Source organism: Orcinus orca, chromosome 6, assembly GCF_937001465.1.
Source record: "Orcinus orca chromosome 6, mOrcOrc1.1, whole genome shotgun sequence".
NCBI lineage: Eukaryota > Metazoa > Chordata > Mammalia > Artiodactyla > Delphinidae > Orcinus > Orcinus orca.
Window position 1 is genome coordinate 39,313,155 of NC_064564.1, and position 22,293 is coordinate 39,335,447.

Sequence of the window (22,293 nt, forward strand, 5' to 3'; positions counted from 1 at the left end):
ACTTTAGGAAACATCAATTCATTGAATAAGACACTGATTCAGCAAACCAAAGGGTTGTCACCAAGAAAACAGCATTAATGGAGTAACAGGGATTGGACTTTCAAAGAAACAAAGTGGATATCCTCAGAGGAGTAAGAAGAGTTTATTCCATAAAATAAGAACAGGCATCTGTTTCAAGAGGCAAATAGACATTACATTAGAAATGAAATATTTAGTTGATATTTTAAAACAAGTCATCAGTGGGATGGAAAGCAGGATGCACACAGCTGGAGAAGAAATTAATGAGCTGGAGGTTTGAATAAAGAAAGAATTCAGAATGTAATACAAAAAGCCTTAGATTTAAGAGCATGAAACAAAGGTTAAAAAGACATGGAGGACAGACCTAGGAGTTTCAAAATCCATTTGCTAGGGTCTCTCAAAGGAGAGGAGAGAGAGAGAGTGGTTGAGGTGAGGAAGAGGCCGGGAAGGGAAGAAAAGAATCAAAGAAATGGTCAGAAATGAGTTATTGGATTACAAGGGTCCCCACAGTGCTGATCTTGATGAATAAATGAAGATGCTCCTTAGACATATTAGAGTGAACATTCAGGGTAAAGAGAAGATCTTGAAAGGCTTTACAGAGAAGGAAGATGGGATACTGTTTTCATTAGAGACATGAGGACTCTTCGCTGTCTTGAGGGGGTGGGGAGGGAATCCATCTTTGAGGAGAGGCTTGGGTGGAAATAGAGTTAATATTGCAATACAGTTTTACATTGTGAACATAAAACTGCATTCCTATTGTTAGCAAACTCTTCTTGGTTGTTCAGGTTACATATTATCCTTGGAGAATGGTTCGGATTCTCTAAGATACGTGTGAGATATTGTTAGTCAAAGCAGAGTCTTTGAAATGCTGCACAATCCTGGTTTGGAAGTTAGCCCTGAAAGGGCTTCATAGCCATCTGTATTTGCAGCCCCCTTTTTCTGCCTGGGGCCAAGACCTTGTTTACCACCCTGGAGGACACAGCTAGGACTAGAAGTGGCTGAGGTTTTCTTTCCAAATCCAGGGCTTTCCAATGGAATGGTTGACAGCTCTTCTTACCCGGATGGCTCTGTTTAGGCTGTTGATGGGGTAACAGGCTTGCCCACTTCCTACCCTGAGCAAAAAGAAATGCCATTTATCCTGGATAATCTTTTAAAGTAGGTAGGAAAGAACAGATGCTGAGTTTTAGTTCATATTAAGATTGAATTTGCGAGGGCCCCTGCTTATTGGTAACTTGATAACCTTGATTAACTGTCCGGGTCACTGGAGTCCTCACAGTACGTGTGGGTTTATAATGGAACAGTTAGCCCTGGAACATGGGCTCAGATTTCTTAGCAAAGGGCTCCTCGTGGAGAGGAATAATGACCAGTCTTACTATTTATGGGATTTCTCTCTTTATTTAGTTAAGAATAGCACATTTTATTGAATGAAGGAACTCCATGTGCTATTATTTTTCATATTAACTCCCTAAACTTCTCTTGTATGATTTTAGAGGCCAGAGCCCACCAGTTGCTGAATTTAACTTACTCCTGAGAGCTCACACTTTGGAAACCTATGGGGTGGATCCCCACCCATGCAAGGTAATGCCCCTCACTGCAGGTCGACATATAATGATTGTTTTGCCCAGAAAAGAGTTAATTGGTATGCAGGTCTGGAGGATCCCTTCTAGGATATTTCCACAGCCTGACCCATCGCCCCTAATCATAAGGGACAACAGTGGGCTGCAGTCACATGTTTGGGTAGTAGCTTTTCTCTCTTGGCCTCTTCTAATTGCTTGCTAATTCATTCATCCATCAAGTGGATGGTTTTCCTCCTGAGAAGTTATAGGATCCTAACAGGTTTATTTTCAAAGGCCATTGCCAGTGAGAATGCAGCTTTTAAAAATGGGTAAGTGGAAGGAAAAAAGAAAGATTTAAAATTCACATTAGGAGCATGTATTTGTTTTTCTTTTTTCCTTTTTCTCGAATTAATACTTGACAGCATTTTTCTCAAGTGGGAAACCCAGACCACCTGTGTCAGAATCACCTGGGCCCCACCCCAGGGCCACTGAATCAGAATCACTGGGGGTGCAGCTGGGGAATCTGCCTTTTAAACAAGCTCCCAAAGTGAGACTCAAGCGCATGTTTTCCAGAAATGTTTTATGAAAACAGTGTCCTTTCCATATCCTAAACTATGCAGCAGTCAGACTCTAACCTGAATGCTAAGCTAAGCGTTTATATCAGCCAGGCTCTTAAAGGTATGTTTTTGAGTCATACTAGAACATTTTTTTACCCAGATGGGACCAGCTAATAGTATTTGGTGAAGTCCTCGTGCTAGAGATGTAGCTCAGGCTGCTTATTAGAAGGACCTGGGAAGCTTCATAAACGCCTGTTGCCCAGTGCCGTCAGGATCTGTGAGGGTGCAGCCCGGGCAGAGCACCAGTGGGGCCTATTTACAGTGGCATGTGCCTCTGCTGGCTCTGCCCACACAGTTATTTTAGAATATTTGCCAGATGTCTCTTCCTGCTAATGGTATAAATCAGATTATTCCATTTAGTGAATTAGATTTTATCGACAAATTTGAGCCTCTCGTCTGTTTTATTTATTACTTGGAGACTGACTTGGTTTTTGTTGTTGTTCCTTTGCCTTCCCTTCTCAATGCTTAGTTTTCCTGGTAGAGGCTGGAATCAAAGTAGGCATTTCCAGACATGTCTTTGTATTTACATTGCCAGATATCCTGTGTGGGATTGAGTCAGGTTAGATTAGACGCTCAGGGATTTGGTTTCAGGGCTATGAAAACCAAGAACAGTTTTCCCACATTGTAGGGCAGATCTGAGAACTCAGGCAGCACCCGAATGCACTTGGAAGTAGACTAGTGGTTTGGGACTAATCTGTATTTTCCCAGGAGGTTCCTGGTGAGGCAGAAGGTCCATTCCTCAGACGGGAAAGCTATACATTCCTGGCCCTCGCCCAAATGTTAGGCGTACTGCGGTTGGAAGTCCCATCTCAGAAGCTTAGTTTATTTCTACAGTCATTGTAATTAACCTGAAATTAACCCAGCGTGAGGATGAATAAGCATATCATTTATCCTTTATTTTATATTCCTTAATCCAAATATGTTTTTATGTCTTTTTTTTTTTTTCAGGATTCAACAGGCACAACAACGTTTTTAGGATTCACTGCTGCAGGCTTTGTGGTATTTCAGGGAAATAAGAGAATCCATTTGATAAAATGGTGAGTAATGAGTACTTCTTCGGAAAAAATTGTTTAATCTTGTTTTTTTTATTAATCTCGTTTTTCTTTCCCAGCCTTTGACTTTTTGCTTGGAAATGTCAGGTAGAATGCCTAGGATCCAATTCTCTGCCCTGGACCTTCTTATAAAGAGATTATTCATCTAAAAATGGAACCCAGTCTCAGTTGTCTTAGACCTTGGGTGTCCTGGGCTCGGGGGGCTCTGCCTTTGAAGAAAAGGTGTCCAGGATTGCTGGTGAGGAAACACTGGCCAGAGGGGTGACCACGGGCTAGGTCAGGGCAGGATAAATGTGCAAGTTCCCTTGAATGACTCAGGACCCCCTCTCTTCCACTCACTTCTTTCCATTCTCTTCTGTTGAATCCTCGCTCTAGACTCCCCCTTTGTAATCCAGTGTATCAGTGACGATGCTTTTTGCTTAAAGGAACAGGAATGTCTGCTCACAGTGGCTTACAAATGAGAGGACTGATTATCTCAAACAGCAAAAGTTCCAGGGGTCGGGCAGCCCCATGGTCCTCTAACTGAACTGCCTGACAACACCGTGAAGGACTTGGACCCCTCCATTCTCTTCTCTGCCATCCCAGGGTGGTGGGTTTATCCCCAGGCTTGTGCTCATAAAATGGCCATGTGCGCAACTCTGGCCCTTACATCTTCACACAGCAACACTCCCTGAAGGAGAGCAGCCCCTTCCATGTGTCTCCTATTAAAACAAGGGTAACTTTTTCAGAAGCTCTGTAGGAGACTTCCTGTGTATCTCATTGGGCAGGATAGGATCATATGCGCCCCCTTAAACTAATCCTTCCAAGAAGAAGAATTCCATGATGAGGTTGGTCAAATCAAGGTCCATCCTTTTGGGGCTGGGAAGAGCATCATCTGCATGAACAGTTGATCTAGAGGAAGAATAAAGTCTGGGTTGTGTCTGGAAGGACATGGGAGGATGGACCGGCAGTGCCCACTATGTCCAATCAAGGAACAAAGTAGCTTTAGTAAAGAGTGAAGAGGGCTGAACATTTTATGTGCATTGGAATATTGTAAGGGCTTAGTCTGGTTCATAGCTTCAGCGTGATTTGGTTCCCTCCCTGATGGTCCCTGACAGATTTGTCACCCAGTGTCTCCCTGAGTGGTGGGCTCACTCTTTTGGCCTGAGCCCTTGGGTCTGCAGTTCTTGATGGGCCAGTGGGCATCCATCCTCAGTCCTGGGTTTGAAATGCTCTTTTGCACTTACCTGAACCTCTGTTTCATGGTTCTGTTAGCTTCAGGATTTCTCTGAGCACTCTTTATCAAGTCCCCCCACCACCGCTTCTTGGCACTCTCCTCTTAGCACCTGCCTTCCCTTCAACCCTTCTCTACTAGATTAGCATAGTCAGCTCATGTCCACTTTGCTCCCTACACCTTCTGCTCTTTTTCATGATCAGCCCTCTCTTTCTAAGAATGCTAATTTATCTAAGTATCTTCTCTTCCCACTCTATCACTGCCTTTATTCATGTCATACTTTCAGTTCCCATCTGTGCCCACTTATTCTCTTCCTCCACAATTATCATTCTCAAACTCTGCCTCTAATAAATCACTTAACTCTCTGTGTCTCAATGTACTCATCCATAAAATGGGCATCAGTTATATCCGACTGCTTTATAGGAAAGAAAGGAGATGGGGGAGAAGCAGGTAAAATAGTGTGTGTGAGAGTGATTTGATTTGTGAACAAGGATGTTTTATGAATGTGTAACATGGTGGAGTTACCAGTTTTCTTCCCCGTATTTTCAGTACCTGTAAAGAAGCTCCAATGTTAACCACACTTCAGTCCATTCCAGAAAAAGTTCCCTGGCGATTTCTGCTGACTTTGGGGAGCATGGGCAATGCGGGCAGGGACTTCCCCGTCCTCTCCTAGGACTACAAAAGGCTTGAGGATGCTGAAGGTGTTTGATTCTCAGGTACTAGTCAACTTTGGAGTAGCTGGGTTAGAACCTGACATGTCTCACGTGCAGATTAATTGCAAGTCTCTCCCATTTGGGGCTTTAGTTTCTTCTTGGCTACACTGAAGAGTTGAGATGGACTGTCACCAGACCGTTAGTTTCTGGATTCTACCTCTTGGTGTTCCTGGTGGGGTGCTGATGTCATCCCCATCCCTTCCAGCCACGGCTTAGGCACATATTTGTAGCAGCCATGTACATGTTACTAAAATAAATTTTCTTCCCACGTTAAACCTAGTTTTGTTCTGTTTTGTTTTTGACATCCATTGAGCTTTGTCACTCTTGCAAATCCTCTCCACAGCTTAATATGACCTCACAATTCCTTTTCCCCCAGGAAAAGCACAGGGGCACACCTCACTGTCCTAGGAATTAGATCAAAGGAGTAAAAATAGAATTCCCTCCTCTCTTTACACGTGTCTCCTCACCAAGGAGTTGACCTTAGGTCTACATTTCAGTCAGATTTTAACTGAGCAGCTCCTTAAGATGAAGCCTCAAGTCTTTTGACTACAGTTCGTCAAGTTGTCCTTAACAGTTTTGAGCATCTCAGTATCTAATACAATTATTCATTTATCAACAGGGAGAGCAGAAATGAAAATTTTGCATTGTGGTGTGTGTTTCTTGGAGATGGATGTGAAAGGTTACAGATACTGTGAATCCATACTGTTTCATTAACCGAATATGAAATAACTACATTCTTCCTATCTTGCAAAATGGACTGACCAATTAACATTGTTCTGGTCATTAATGTTCATGAAACCCCTAGAGCTCCTTGGAGGAAAGGTGCAGCTTCACGGTAAAAACAATGGAATAAATAATTCTGAGCTGCCCACGGAGCCTCTCTTGGGAAGAAAATTGCTGTATCATTCACTTGGGGGCTCTTCGCTGCTCATTAGACCTTCAGCCATGATAACATCTCGTTTCATTGCAGTCTGCTTGGCATTTGTGAGTCAGGCGGATTCCATTGGGATAGCCAGGTACCTTGGTTAGCTGCTACTTTTTTTCTTCTCACCCAAAGAGATTTTCTTTTCTTAGGTCGGATGTCTGCAAATTGAAGTTTGAAGGGAAGACGTTTTATGTGATTGGCACCCAGAAGGAGGTCAGAAACTGTTCTTCTAGCTGTCTGTTGTTGTGTGTGCATGTGTGTGTGTGCAGGTGTGTATGTGCAGGAGAAGGAGTCAAGTGTAAACTGTGCCTTTAGTCATGTAGCCCCCAGAAGACCACGATGTTAATGTCTGTGATGATACTGGAAGTTTGGAGTTAAATAAACACCGACTTTGCACATTTAAGAATAAATTCAGTGAGCAATGCTGTCCATATACCCCTGTGTAAAAATTAGACTGTGATAAACTTGAGAAATAGAAAATTGAACTTCCTCCTACCTCTGTAATTTGCCAGAATGATAAAACAAATGAATAATACTTAAAGATAGCTATCAGCCAGTGCTGGTTAGAGTTTTATAAACAGAGTCTGTAAGGCCAGGGAATCTTAAAATGTTAGTTGGCTTCATCATTTGGGAGGAGGCCATTACCGAAACATTGAGCCTCAGAGCTAGGTCTGGAAGTTTCTGGATTTTCTTGATCCTAGTTTTTGGTTTAAGCACTAGATATTCAAGAATGGCAAATAAGTTTTTAAACTCATCCAACTCTGATTGAGAGTTAGGCAATGCTTGGAGTGTTGAGAAGGATTGTGAAGCTGTTCTTTATCAGAAACAGGGCCTGGATGGGTTCGTAATATCTGCAAAGGGTGAGGGAGGGGGGAGTACCATTTCAGGAACACTTCTAAGAACACAGTAATGCATCCGTTACTTCAGATCTGTTTGGTAAGTGGCAGGATGCAAATAGGTAACTTCTTGAAGGAAAAACATGAACAACATACACTGTGTTTAACATGCCCTTTCTTGTTTTGTTATTTTTTTATTAGAAAAAAGCCATGTTGGCGTTCCATACTTCAACACCAGCTGCCTGCAAACATCTTTGGAAGTGTGGGGTGGAGAACCAGGCCTTTTATAAGTAAGTAGCTTTTATTCATTTAATCATAGGTTTTTTGTTTTTTTTTTTTTTTTTTTTTTTTTTTGCGGTACGTGGGCCTCTCACTGTTGTGGCCTCTCCCGTTGCGGAGCGCAGGCTCAGCGGCCATGGCTCACGGGCCCAGCGGCTCCGCGGCATGTGGGATCTTCCCGGACTGGGGCACGAACCTGTGTCCCCTGCATCGGCAGGCGGACTCCCAACCACTGCGCCACCAGGGAAGCCCAATCATAGGTTTTAAAAGCACCCCTGGAACCCTTTATGTTTTGCAAACAGCTGCATATTCATTTCTTTTAATATAGTCCTTTTCAGTATATTTAAGTGAATTATAAATGGGGTGCATTGTTCAGGGTGACTCCCAGCCACTGTTGGCCTGATCAAGTCCTGAACTTTATTTTACGTTGGGTGTTTCCCATAGAGTTGCTGTGGGATTTTTTTTTTTTTCTTTTGATATTGCTATTTCCATCCAGCCTGTCATGGGATCTTTTTTCGGTTCGTGTCTCCTCAGAAGCAGACCTTGAGAAGAGTTTTGTGCCAGTAGTTTCTTTGGGATGTGGTTACTGAACATACCAATAGGGGAGTGGAGGAGGGAGAAATAAGCAATTTAGGACACGTTCTTGAGCAGTCACTACTGAGAGCAGCTGGGCTCAGCTCTGCTGGGGAACTCTTGTCAGACTGTAGAACGGGCCTCAAAGTTCTCCCACTGACCAGCAAGGAGGTTGGGCTGTTTATCTACTAATTCCCCATTCATTTTGGCTTAGAGACACTTACGAGGGCAGAGTTAATACTCTCTGAGCATGGGTTGAATGTGCTCTCAACACTAGAAAAGAAACCTTGGGCAGGGAGTCACACATGTTCATAGTAAGAAGGCCTCAGTATATAGAGATGAGAGCCAAAGGTTTGTGGGTGGAATGCCATCAGAGTCTAGGATTGTAGAAAGTCAGTGCTGGACAGGACTGCAGAAACCATCCATAAAGCTCTCAGCTTTCAAAAGAGGTTAAAGTTTAGGATTTTTCCATGAGTTCTAGCTTCTCCTCTTTGAGACACTTGCTGACTGGAAGAACAGTGGTGATGGATGCAGTCAGGAACCTAGCCAGCCCCGCCTGGAGTATCAGCACCGCTCATCCCTGGAGCTCATCCAGGCGGCTTTTGCTCTATTTCCCGACTCCCTCCCCACTGAAATACTGTCTTTCTTATTAGACTTAGCTGAAAATGCTGAATCTCTGAACGTCCTGGGCTTTGGCTGACAAGGACCATCAAGAGAATGAAGGCTGGAACAGTGTTTTTCAAACCCCTTTTCAGCCACAGAACTCTTTCCCTTAAACAGAAAGTGTAGGCAAAGCCTAATATGTAAAAAAGATAAAAATAGAGAAGCTGTGTTGTTGGTGGGGACCAGAACTGGGACTGGGGACTGGAGACCCTTCACTCATTGCTCACTGCTCCCCAGGAGGTTGGGTGACCAGTTGTGTGAGTTTGCCTGGGACTTTCCCAGGTTTAGAATGAGAGTCTGGTGTCCCAGGAGACCCCTACATCCTGGGCAGATCCTGTCAGGAGCATGAGATGATTCCCAAAATGCTGTGCTTCTTGGAAGGATGATACGTATCAATGAGACCTCAAGGCATCTGTGAGTCCCCTGCAGTGTTTGAGAACTGGTACACAAAGAAAACCTGATGGCCTCTGAAAAATCAGCATGTCTAGACCTCTCCATCCACATGAGAGTGGAGAAAAGGAAAGGTAGGCAGTCTGGTGCTCTTAGTCTTTACTTGGAGCCTGCACATTTTTTTTGTTTTTGTTTTTAATCATTTTAAAAATTTAGATAGGGCTTCCCTGGTGGGAAGTGGTTGAGAATCCGCCTGCCGATGCAGGGGACACGGGTTCGTGCCCCGGTCCGGGAAGATCCCACGTGCCGCGGAGCGGCTGGGCCCTTGAGCCATGGCCGCTGAGCCTGTGCGTCCGGAGCCTGTGCTCCGCAACGGGAGAGGCCACAACAGTGAGAGGCCCACGTACAGCCAAAAAATAAAAATAAATAAAAAATAAAAAAATTTAGATAATGCTCATATACCATAAAATTAACCCTTTAAAGTATGCATTCAGTGGTTTTTAGTATAATTCACAAAGTTATGCATCCATCGCCACTATCTAATTACTTAGGACACTGAGTAGTTTTTTTTTTGCACACATATTGTTTTATCACGTGTGAGCAAGTCAGTTGGTATATGGAGTCAAATAAAGGTAAAAACAGAATTGAAAAGAGGGGGAAGAAGGGAAAAAAACCCACAGTCGAAGGAATCCGTTTTGGACATTTTGGGATACACTCATTATCTGGCAGCTAACAAAGTGGTCTGATAATTCTGTCATTGAATGGGCCAACTAGGCATATCAAAGAAGCCGCTTCCAATCATCTGTAGATGCTTCAGAACCCAGGGAGTGTAGCTGTGAGCACAGGTGGCACCCTATAGAGTTGGCCGAGTCCTTGCATCCACACCTCTGCTTTGGTTGGGACAGGCTACCCCATCTCTCCCATTAGGACTTCTAATCACTAATATTTGTACTGATCTGAGTTTTGCCCAAACCTTGTGTTCCTCCACTGTCCTATAACCATCCCTGTCCCTTAGGAAAGAGGAGAGATATAGCTCGTCCTGACCCAGCTGTGTGACCTTGGACCAGTGGCCGACCTCAGCCTTCTCATATGTAGAATGGAGGGAACTGGGGCTCAGGCATGGTTTGCTTGCATCTCTGTGGCCTAGTGTTAAGGACCGTGGGCTTTAGAAGCCAACAGGCTTGGGTTTGAATCTTGACTGTCGCTTACTAGCCGTGTGTTCTGGAACAAAACACTGCACACTTCGAGCCTCATATTTATTTTTCATGTGTAAAATGTGATGGGCAATCCCTGCCCTGCAGTGTTTAGTTCCGCCAGGCACACGGACCATCCATAAGTGGTAGCTGCTGCTATGACTCTGACAACTACCCCCTCCAGTAACAGTGAAAGTCTTCTGAGTGCCAGTTGGTTGCTGAGCCCGGTCACTTCTGAAGGGCTCTGATCCTGTGAAGCTCAGGAGTGGGCTCCTGCTTCCTCTCCTGCTCCGTCCCTTTCCCAGGCAGTGGTTTGGCCCTGCTTCCAGCTGACCGGCACTGCGCCTTCATGGTTTCGGCTGGCAGAGCAAGGGCCCTGATCTTGTTTTCCGGGTTGGGGGTGGTTTGCTCCCTCCTTTGCACTTCACCTGCCATGACAACAGGGAGGCCCAGTGGCCAAGAATTCCCTAGTGTGCTTTTAACATATGACTATGGTGCTAGTTGTCAGCTGGCCCGGGGCCACTGATCAGGTTTGAAAGCCCTGACTCTGAGATTTGCTGCCTGGGAACAGAGCCCAGAAGCAGAAACTCTGATTCTCCCTCCTGCTCCAACCCCCAGAGGATCCCCAACACAGACTCAGATAGTCACCATCTCAGGGCTTCCTCTGTGCCGTGTGTTTTTAGGTGCTACCACCTAAAATGAGCACTGGAACATGCCATTTCTGGGCGCTGATGCCCTGAAAGCACACTGGATTCCCTGAAGGGTTCAGTGGCTCCCTGGTGCTTCCATTTGATGAATCTTTATCTCACACTAGCTTTATGCCATGTCAGCGCTAGGCACTGAGGACACAGTGGAGCCTCAGATGAAACTCTCTGTTCCCAACTTTGTATGGAATTGTGTGCAGGACATAAAGGCAGTCCCTAATAAATGCCTTATCTGGAGTTAGTGTACAGTTTGTCAGAGGAACAGTATTATACTTGGTTGCCAAGGACCCAGAGTATCTCCCTAAACGGACACCTCTCACACTTTAGTGAGCACGTGAATTACCCAGAGATGCTGTTAGAATGTGGATTCTGGTTCAGTAGGTCTGGGTGGGGCCCAAGAGTCCCTATTTCTAATAAGCTCCCCAGTGATGCTGAGCTGCAGGCCCATGGACCACACTTGAGTAATAAGGTTCTAAACCAGAGGTTCTCAGCCTGACTGCATGTTAGAATCAGCTGGGGGAGCTTTTAAACAATACCAACGTGGACCCTACCCCTGACCCAATTAAACTAGAATCTGGGTCCTCACAAAACTGTGTACACGAGTGTTCATAGCAGCATTCTTCATAATAGCTAAACCAAATGCCCATCAACTGATAAAAGGATAAAGGAAAGTGGTATATCCATACAATGGAATATTATTCAGCCATAAAAGGAAGGAAGTACCTACTGATTCCTGCTACAACATGGATGAAACTTGAAAACATGAGGAGATAAGGAGTGGAAGAAGGAAGGGACTGCCAATGGGTACAGGGGGTACAGGAGGCTTCCTTTTGGGGTGATGAAAATTTTTTTTGATGAATTTTTAACTTCGTGCATTATACCGAAAACCACTGAAACATAAAATCTAAAAGGGTGAACTTTATGTTATGTGAAGTATATTTCAATAAAGCTGTTATTTTAAAAATTCAGAATCTGGGATGAGGGGACTAGATGTTGGTAGTAATACACCTTTCCCAGGAAGTGTGAACCTGCAGCCTAGGGCTCAATGCTCTAATCCAGTGATTCGCAAAGTTAGGGTCCCTGGACCAGCTTCAGCATCCCCTGGGAACTTGTTAGAAAGGCAGATTCTTGGGCTCCAGCCCAGACTTACTGAATCAGAACCTTGTATTTTCAAAAGCCTGCCAGGTGATCCTGATGCTTTCTGAAGTCTAAGAACCTGCATGGCTAAAGCATTATTTTAAAATACAGACAAGCCTGGGTTTGCAGCCTGGTTCCTCCAGCTTCTATGATGTGACCATTGTTAAGTGACTTCACACTTCTCTATCTCAATTTCCTCATGTAAAAATGTGGATTGCTTCCTCCTAGGAGAGAGCTGTGAGGATGAAATGAATTAGTGTATTTAAGATGCTTTGGATGGTGAATGGCCCCTAGTAGGGGCTCAATAATAACATATGTTGTTATTGCTCTGATTACTCCAGAAGCTGTAAACCATGGGAAAAAGGGAAGTTGTATTGTTAGTTCTAGAGGCGGCCTTTAGAGCACCACCCAGTGTGCTGACTTCCATCCCCAGCCCCTGTAGTAGCAGGTACCAGAGGAGAGAAGCTAGAGGCAGGGGTGAGTGGAGGCGTGTTCCTGCAGAGCTGTGCTGTGTGTGCATCGGATGATACTGACACTCAGAGAACACTTTGCCTGTTCCAGGCACTGTCCTCACATATATTACCCCATTTAAAACACACCTTCAACGTCAGGAGTGGGCACAACTCCCTAGTGCCATGGAAGGGTACAGTGGTCTCTGGGTACAGTGGCTCTGCCCTGGCAGTTCTGGGGTGGGGGTGGTGGAGAGCTGTGACAGCAGAAAGGAAAGCAGTGATGAAGCCACCATGTGAATACACAGGTGTTGCCAAGTCATGTGCTGGTCAGCTGGGGGCTGGATTTCTCTGTGAGGTCAGATGTTTGAGAATAGTCAGTGCTTCTGTGCTGGAAGTTTGATGGGGAGTTGGAGCTGGAAGCGGGGAGAGGGCAGGCCTGGAAGAAGGTTGGAGGAGAGAGAATTGCTGTTTTCACTAGGTTGTGCCTTGATTGCCTTGGTTGGGAGGAAGACTTTTTTTTTTTTTTTAACATCTTTATTGGAGTATAATTGCTTTACAATGGTATGTTAGTTTCAGCTTCACAACAAAATGAATCAGTTATATATACACATATGTTCCCATATCTCTTCCCGCTTGCGTCTCCCTCCCTCCCACCCTCCCTATCCCACCCCTCCAGGCGGTCACAAAGCACCGAGCTGATCTCCCTGTGCTATGCGGCTGCTTCCCACTAGCTAACTGCCTTACGTTTGGTAGTGTATATATGTCCATGCCTCTTTATCGCTTTGTCACCGTTTACCCTTCCCCCTCCCCATAGCCTCAAGTCCATTCTCTAGTAAGTCTGTGTCTTTATTCCTGTTTCACCCCTAGGTTTTTCATGACATTTTTTTTTTCTTAAATTCCATATATATGTGTTAGCATACGGTATTTGTCTCTCTCTTTCTGACTTCTTGAGAACGAAAAATGGAGCTGGAGGAATCAGGCTTCCTGACTTCAGACTATACTACAAAGCTACAGTAATCAAGACAGTATGGTACTGGCACAAAAACAGAAATATAGATCAATGGAACAGGATAGAAAGCCCAGAGATAAACCAACGCACATATGGTCACCTTATCTTTGACAAAGGAGGCAGAAATGTACAGTGGAGAAAGGACAGCCTATTCAATAAGTGGTGCTGGGAAAACTGGACAGCTACATGTAAAAGTATGAGATTAGATCACTCCCTAACACCATACACAAAAATAAGCTCAAAATGGGAGGAAGACTTTTGCTCTGGGCTCGTTGATGGGAGAGCCTGGGAACAGAGAGCTGGAACAGGTCAGCTAGAGCTAGAGTTTAAAGGCTCTTTTATTGGCCTTCAGAGCGTTTGACACGGTTCCCGGGATTGGTCGTGGCTTAGAGGATTGGCTTTGGTAGCTCAATAGTGAGAAGGCAATACAGAGGTCTGGAGAGTGATAATGGGGGTGGGGGAAAGGGAGAGAGGGAGGGAAAGTATTATATAATGAGCAGGTAGTACTCTAGGTGTTTTCAAATCATTTAATCTCATTTAACCCTCCTTAGAACACTATGAATTAGGTATTATAATACCCTTACCCTTTAAAAAATTTATAGAGAAACTAAGGCTCAGAGGAGCAACATGACTTGACCAAGGTCACAGGATCAAAAGCAGGAAAGAACCTGGCCCCTTGTTTCTTCAGGTAAAATGCCACCTGGGGGTCATTCAAGGAGAATATGGGGACTCAGTTTCTCCAGTGCAAGTAGGCTGCCTTGGAATGACCTTGGAGTGTTTGATAAAAATACAAACTCCCAGACCCCTCTCCAGACCTGCCTTATGAGAATCTGTAGTGATGCAACCTGAGAGCCGGTATTCTTAACCCCTACTCCAGGGGCAGCCGATGCACAGCCAGGTTTGGAAGGACGGCTAGGTGCATGTCCTGTGACCCAGCCGCCTTCCTCTTGCCCCCGTGTATTTCCTTCCATCCTACTCTCTGTTTCTCAATTCCCAGGGGGTTTGTGGGGTTCAAGCTCTCAGAATAAATTCCCCTGTTAAAATTCCATTAAATATCTCAGCCCAAACATTATGGGGCGTCTCCCTGGACATTTGGGAGGGTGTGGGTTTGGTGGTAATGCTCTCGGTAGAGTGTCTATGAGCAAATGAAATCATGCAAATAATCATCAAGGGCACTCAGCTGCCAGGAAGAAGCCAATGCTTTTTATCAGTCCTCTCGTCCTGAGCAGAGAGCTATTCACTTTCTCTGCACAATGTGTTTTTCTTGAGCCACTCTGGGTTTGTGTGGATGTAGCGGAGCACTGAGGCCACCCGCCAAGGGACTGTTCTGGGTGTAAGGAGAAGACAGTGGCCTTCACACGGGACTTGGAAGGGCAGGAGCTGAGGCTGAACGGGTGAGAGATAGAGCCGCCCACTGCTCCCCAGAAGAGCCCCCCTGTCACCGGAATTGCTTTGCTGTCCACACCCCTTTGAGCTTCTGGCATCTTCCATAAAATGGGCACAGAGTTGAGTCTGAATTTCAAAAACTGTAATTAAGACTCTTCCGGTGTGATGAATTGGGAGATTGGGATTGACATGTATACACTGATGTGTACAAAATGGATGATAATAAGAAAAAAAATAAGAAAGACAAAAACAAACAAACAAAAAGACTCTTAGTAATCTCTTTTTAGCAGACTTCCTTGCCCCGAGGATCCTTAGGAACCTAGAACAATAACAGCAAAACAATAAGAAAAGCAGAAGCTGCTTTAGAATGTTTCTCCACCCTCCATCTCTGAGTACCTGGGAGCAACAACCCTGCTGAGAAGATGGGGAGAGGCATCCGGTGACGGAACATGTGTCAGGGCCATGGCTCTCTAGGGCTAAGGTTGGAGGTGCGGGGAGCAGACAGGCCCAGAGCAGGCACATCCTCAGAGGACGAGGCACAGTGGCCGCTGCCCCACATTAGCCGGGCTTGCTGGGCCATTTTCTCCTCTTCACTGGGTATGGTCTGTAAGCTGGCTTTGGCCAGCAGCCTGTCCTAGGTGTCCAGACCCCCTCCGGGGTGTGGATCTCATGTGCTCTGCTTGTCCTTAGGGCTCCCACATTGTCTTCTCCGGGGCCTGCCTTGACAGGAATCCCCTTCCCTGGGCTTGCGCCCTTCTTCCCCTGCCCATCTTGCTCTCTAGATGTATCCTTTGTAGCCAGGGCCCTTCTCTGTGGGTTCAGGCAGTTGGCAAGAGTGTTTCTGTGGCTTTCCATTGTTCTGACGACAAAGACCAAATCTTTAACAAGGTCAAGTCCTGCTACATTAGGGGGGAAAACGTGTGAGCCACTGTGTGTGAAACAACCGTAATAACAATACCGGGAAATGCATGTCAGATCATCTTAGTTCTCCAGTGCTCAGGCTCAGAGCTTTTGCCTGCTGGGCTTTCTGCCTAGAACACTGCCACCACCCGCCCGGCTCAAAGGTCCCTTCCTCAGGGCACCTTCTGTGGCTCCCAGACCAGATCGGCACCACGTTCACCCCAACACTTTCGTTGCATCTTTTCCTTCATACGTGCACCACAGCATGTAATTTACATCTGTTCACTAATTTATGGGGGTTTCTAGATGAATATCTAGGCCCTCTGGGCCTTACATTCCACAAATGCAAAGTGTGTGTCTTCCTGAGCTTAGCACAGGAATTAAGTGCTCTGTGCTCGGCTTCTGGGAAGTCCACGTTCCAGATTTTTTTTCAGAGTGTTTTTGTTTTGTTCTTATTTACGGGAAGGGCTCAGAGGTGCTGAATCAGTGCTTGGCTGGGCCTCTGTTCCTTGTGTTTCTTAGTCATCGACCAACACGGGTTCTTTTTCTTTTTGGCCTCGGCACAGCATACGGGATCTAGTTCCCCTGACCAGGAATCAAACCCACACCCCCTGCAGTGGAAGCGCGGAGTCTTAACCACTGGACCACCAGGGAAGTCCCAGCAAGGGTTCTTTTAAAGGGCACTAGGTCGTGGTGACTTAACCCTTCTTTTTTTTTTTTTTTTTTTTTTTGTGGTACGCAGGCCTCTCACTGTTGTGGCCTCTCCCGTTGCAGAGCACAGGCTCCGGACGCGCAGGCTCAGAGGCCATGGCTCACGGGCCCAGCCGCTCCACGGCATGTGGGATCTTCCCGGACCGGGGCATGAACCCATGTCCCCTGCATGAGCAGGCGGACTCGCAACCACTGCGCCACCAGGGAAGCCCCTAACCCTTCTTAATACTCAGAAGCCAGTGACCGTTTCCATGGTGACATGGGCCCCTGGTGCCATCTCCTAGAAAATACACAATAGGTGGGTTCTGTGTGACACGGTGAGTGACCTGCGTCACCAGGAAGCTGTTTTCTGCTGCAGCTGGTACAGGTACAGGCAAGAAGGTCCGTGCAGCAAGGAATTTAATGATGCCCTGTGACCCAGCCCACCCTCTCCGTATCGCTCAAGCAGAAACTGGGAAAGAATTCCTCTGACCATCAACATTACCTGGTCCTTTTTGCAGGTCGTGACCCAGTAATAGATTACGAGACCAAATGTGTGGGTCATCAGCAGCATATAAAAGAAGGAGAAAAGATCGCATAGAAAAAATCAGATTGCAATACACATGGTGAAAGTAACTTTTCTTTCAGGCGTGTGTGTGTGTGTACGCACGCGCGCTGAGTCATACAGTAAAATGTATTTCTTTCTTGGTGGTCAAAATATCCGATTACCACGCTCTATGGCATGTTCTGCTTGGACTTTCCAGTGTCACTGCCACCTCTCCTCTGCTTTCTCTTACAGGTATGCAAAATCCAGTCAGATCAAGACTGTGTCAAGCAGCAAGATATTTTTTAAAGGAAGCAGATTTCGATATAGGTGGGTACCCATGCTTCCATTTCGATGATGGGGCTGGGTTGGGGCAGCCATTTGCGTTGGAATATGGTACTTATAAATCAGTGCACTTTGGCCTGTACCCATTTGGGTCCTCCCTTTCCACTCCACTCATTTCTTATGCCCACAGGACCCCTTAAACTCTATAGTAATGTTCCCTCGTGGAGGAGGAGAAGGCACGGATTCCTAGAGCTGGGTCAGACCACTGTGGAGTAAAAAAAAAAAAAAAAAAGTGTGCGCACCCCTCCCCTTCCACTCTGAGTGTCTGTGCACAGACACTGTGTTTCTGTCTTTTGCAGTGGCAAAGTTGCCAAAGAGGTGGTGGAGGCAAGCTCCAAAATCCAGAGGGAGCCTCCAGAGGTGCACAGGTGAGTGGGGTGGTCCCCAGGGCGCCGGGAGATTTCTGGGGTGGACAGAAGGATGTAAAGGCTGGCTTCGCCAAATCCACTCTAACAAGAAGGAGAGTAAGGACACCAGCTGCCTGGCCCTGTGCCGTTATCAGGCCCTGATTCCTGGCATGGCACTCTCACCATCCCCCATATCTCACTCAGACAGATTTGGCTGGGCTCCATTCTGAGTTACTCGCTCTGTGTGGAGTCACTGCCCTGATTCAGCCTGGAGGGTCACGTGAACAAGCGGGAAGTGTGTGTGGCACGGGTGGCTGGGTTATCTCCTGGCTGAGTCCGTTGTCATGTCCTCTTAGAACTGCTCTCTCTTCCGGCCTCTGTTCATCAGACGTGGCCAGTTCCCATTGGCCCAACTCCTTCTAGGCTATGTCACACGAGGGGGTGGGGTACTCATCTCTCATTGGACCCTTTAGTCCCAAAAACCACTTAGAGGAATGACGAACTTAGTCATTAGTGGGTCAAGGGTACGCTTCTACATTAACATGGCAATGTATGTAATTCTTAGGAATTAAATATTCTCTTGATCATGTTGTACTTCTTACCACCACAGTTTACACAAATCATTGTACATCTTAAACTTCAAACATGCTAAATATCTAAAGCAGAACATTCTTATCCTGATGTTCCCCCTTCTGAAGGCAAGATCATCATAAGATATATTCTTTAGGAAGTTCCCACACAGTGGTGGGCACCGGTCCCTCCTTCCCCATCTTTGAACTTGGAGTCTTCCTATGCTCAGATATGCCCAGTCTCCTCTATCTCCAAGGTGACCCAGTGAACAGGGTACCTCTCACCTTGTCCTTGGGGCTATCAGGCAGGAGGAGGCCTTGGTCTCTCAGAAGTGCAGCTAAGCCAGCCAGTGTGGGCATCCAGACAGTGGAGCAGGCCAGCGTGGGCTCCCACACAGGGGAGCAGGACTTCAGTCAGCATGGAATCTTGTGCAGGTGTGTACACAGAATAATTCATCCCTGGCTTTGGGTGACCCAGTGGAAAGCTGTCACATACAAGTCTGCAAAGCAGTGTCTCCTGCTTTGAGAAGCAGGAGAAAACTGTGGGCAAGGGAATTTGGAGCGCCTTGGCTGGGACACCTTGGTGCAATACCTGTGGAAGTCTTAGAGCTTACTACCTGTTGATGACAATAGTCATTTTTTAATAGTCTTTTTATAACCCCTCCTCTGCCTCAAATTGTGGTTACTCAGTGCAGCAGAAACAAAAAAGAAGAAGAAATAATTGAACATATCATTTAAATGTTTCCAGAATCTTTGGTCTAGAAAGACCTCAGGGATGACTCAGTTTAATGATTCTATTTTACAGATAAGGGGACTTGAGTCTCAGAGAAGTTAAATGATTTATCTGAGGTCATAAATATTTTGGTGGCAGAACTAAGCCTAGAACTGCAGTGTCCTGCTCCTGAGTCCTATATCCTCTTTTCTGTGTTGCATCTGCCACCCTGAAAGCCTCTGCATTCTCCTAGAAGCTGGGGGGCAGACCTACCCCAGGGGCTCAGCTTGGTTTTATTCTTCCTGCTTGAAGCTTGAGTGTTTGATCTTAAAATAAAAAGAAATACTCGATTCTGGGGAGTCCCCTTAATGGCACAAACACAAAGTAGGAAAATGTTTTTAACAATATACTTTCAGGGGGCTTCCCTGGTGGCGCAGTAGTTGAGAGTCCGCCTGCCGATGCAGGGGACACGGGTTCGTGCCCTGGTCCGGGAAGATCCCACATGCCGCGGAGCGGCTGGGCCCGTGAGCCATGGCCACTGGGCCTGTGTGTCTGGAGCCTGTGCTCCGCAACGGGAGAGGCCATGACAGTGAGAGGCCCGTGTACCGCAAAAAACCAAAAAAACCCAATATACTTTCAGAGAGACATATTCCAAATATGCAGAGCTTTCCAAAAGCCCATAGTCACCATCGATGGATGATGGTTAATGAGATCAGAGAAGAATTTTTTAAAATACTTCTCTTTTAAATTTATGTTTGCACAATTTATGGGAATTAAGGCTTCCTAGGTCAAGGCTTCTCAAACTGTAGCTTGAACAGGGATCACCTGGGGATCCTGTTAAAATCAGATTCTGATTCATGAATCTGGCATTTCTAATGCTCTCCCAGATGATGGCCACGTGGCTAGTTCATGGTTTGCACCTTGAATAGCCAGGCTCTAGATAACTGCTGGGGGAGGGGGTGAAGGGAGCAGATTGGCCCTAGTGAAAAGCTTTTTTCTGGAGTGGATTGAACCACCAGAGTGGATGGGAAATGAAGCATCCATCAATTTATAGTTTTTCTTTTCTGGAATTTTCTAAAATCTCCCAGGATATTACTGCAAACAAGGCTCTATAGGCCCATTCGACACCGGTTCACATGTTCTTTCTTGCTCTTCCTCTACCCGGTTTTACCTGTTTGTGAAAGCCTATTGAGTTCACATCCTCTGGATGCCTCTCTGGTCCTCAGTTCTTTGGCAGTATCTCTCAAATCTCTGACATTACAAGGGAGAATTTGTTTAAAGTAATAATACAGAGTAAGCTCTGGGAGGACGAAGCTTGTGCCTATCTTGGTTATCTCCATCTTACCCATCAATTAACACAGTGCTTGGCTATAGTAGGAGGTCAGTAGATATTTGCTGAATGGATGTATGCACTAGGAGTGTGAGATGACAGCTTCACATCTGTAATTTTCTGAGACTTGAGATCTGTCCGTGGTGCTGCCCTGGGGACCTCGCCCTCCCAAGAGGCAGCACTGTGGTCAGAGCCACAGTGACGTGTGCCACTTTCAGTAGCAACTTCTTGTTCCTTCCCAGTAGCTGGTTGCGTGGTAGGAAATGTTTCTCTTACACAATTATCGTATTTTCGAATTGTCTTGACTTCTTTGATGTGGCTGTCAAAAGTGAGAGTATAGTAATGAGCTCTCTTTATCTGGCAGTGCTCAGAGAGGCCTGCTAGTCTAGAATGGTGATGGTAAGACTTCAGTTATCTCTCCTCTCACTTGAGATTCTCCTCGTCAAAGGATAGCCAGTTCATGGACTCCTACTCCTGCTGAGATGTGTGTGACACAGAGAAACACACACAGACTAAGAACACTGTCTTGGGGTTTTTCTTTTTTTTTCAAAAAGAGAAGAAGCTCGCTCTCGTGTTAGCTCATTGAACTTTGCTGATGACAGGATCCCCAAGTGGAACCCTATCGGCTGGCTACTTGGTGAGAATCACCTGCCCATTCCAAGGCCCAGTGAGGCGGAGGGCTGTAGCTCTGAGAGTTCAGGGTCGGCTCTTTAAGCCTCCTGGGCATAGAGCCACCACCAAGGGATACCCAGAAACAGCACTTGTACCTGAAATGAGCACCCATCTAGGAGTCATGAATGGGTCTAATCTTGGCTGTGTTGCCATGTCTTGCATAAGTCACTTAACTTCTCGGACCATCAGTCTGTTCATCTATAAAAGGAGATTCTTATATCTTTCCCCGACTTCTAGGTTTTGTTATGGCCATTAAGATAAAGGGTATTAAAATTATAAAGTACCATAAAAATGTGAGGTGGTGATATTATTATTATTATCTCTCATCCCAAAATGGGAAGCTAGAACCTGACAGACACGTTCACATTGAAGTCTCTTCAGATGGAGTTTTTTACTCACAGGCCAGCAGCACTTCCTTTCATTCCAAGGAGCGGTTGCAGTAACTCCACTAGCCTCGTATTTGTTGCTCAATTTTATGCCACCATTTCTTGAAGCCAGTCTTAGAATTGAAGCCAGTCTTAGAATTGAAGCCAGTCTTAGAATTGAAGCCAGTCTTAGAATATACCTGCAGTTGCCGAAGGAAACCTTTCTACTCTGTAGAATCCTTAACGGCAGTTTTCACTCAGAAACTGTCCTAGGCCAGGAGTGCACGTGAGTGGGCTGCAAAGCGGGTCAGGCATTTTGGCCGAGTCGGCTGGTGCCTGGACTCCGAGAGCGGGGGAACACAGCACGGACCCTCACCTGACAGGGAGCAAAAGAGCCTCCATAAAGGCTCGCTAAGGGTCCCTCCCTGCTGTGATATACATAGTAATTTCTGGGGGAGGGGAACAATGGAAAATGAGCTTTTCAGAGGTCAGAAAACTACATAGTCCACACAGACATGGCAACATGTGCTCTGCAGAGCTAGGATCACAGTCATGAAGGCCACAGGGCTAATGGAAATCCCATGAAAAGCTCAGACAAATGAGAACCCTTCACAATAAAAGAAGTCATTGCTCATGGTGAATTTTAATCCCCCCTTGTTATTCCTTCCTTCCTTTCTTCCCCCTGCAAGGAATCCCCACCTCCACTTCTTTCCCTGTAAACCCACCACCCCTGCCAGGACTTACCGCTGACATCACCTTCCCTGGGAGGTCTTTCCTGGCTCTCCCCTCACTCACAGCAGGATCACATGCCCCTCTCTGGTGCTCCCCTGGGACCTCGGCCGTCAGTCAGTCTCTTCCATGAGATGTGTGCTTTTCCGGCTGTGGCTGTAGCACATTAATGAGTCATGAAGTGAAAATAGTGGTCAAGACCAGCACTTTAAATGAAATTAAATAGAATAGAAAGTAAAACATAGTGGCTCACACATAGCAAGAGTTACTATTGTTGCATGAAACATTCTCTTTAGCTGTGTGTGCACTTGCGGGTGTGTGTGTGTGTGTGTGTGTGTGTGTGTGTGTACAGAGATATGATACCAAATGTAGTT

At 45.9% G+C, this 22,293-nt stretch overlaps 1 protein-coding gene across 4 annotated transcripts in view; it reads left to right on the top strand.

Annotated features, from left to right (window-relative positions):
* The window catches only part of FRMD3 (FERM domain containing 3), a 315,701-nt gene that overhangs the window by 233,907 nt on the left and 59,501 nt on the right, over positions 1-22,293 (top strand). For all 4 annotated transcript variants that reach the window (XM_004285376.4, XM_004285377.3, XM_033415860.2 and 1 more), the window contains exons 7-12: positions 1,509-1,596; positions 3,140-3,228; positions 6,244-6,307; positions 7,132-7,220; positions 17,106-17,180; positions 17,495-17,563. In XM_004285376.4, coding sequence (XP_004285424.1) covers positions 1,509-1,596; positions 3,140-3,228; positions 6,244-6,307; positions 7,132-7,220; positions 17,106-17,180; positions 17,495-17,563 — 474 coding nt within the window. The remainder of the gene's footprint in view (positions 1-1,508; positions 1,597-3,139; positions 3,229-6,243; positions 6,308-7,131; positions 7,221-17,105; positions 17,181-17,494; positions 17,564-22,293) is intronic.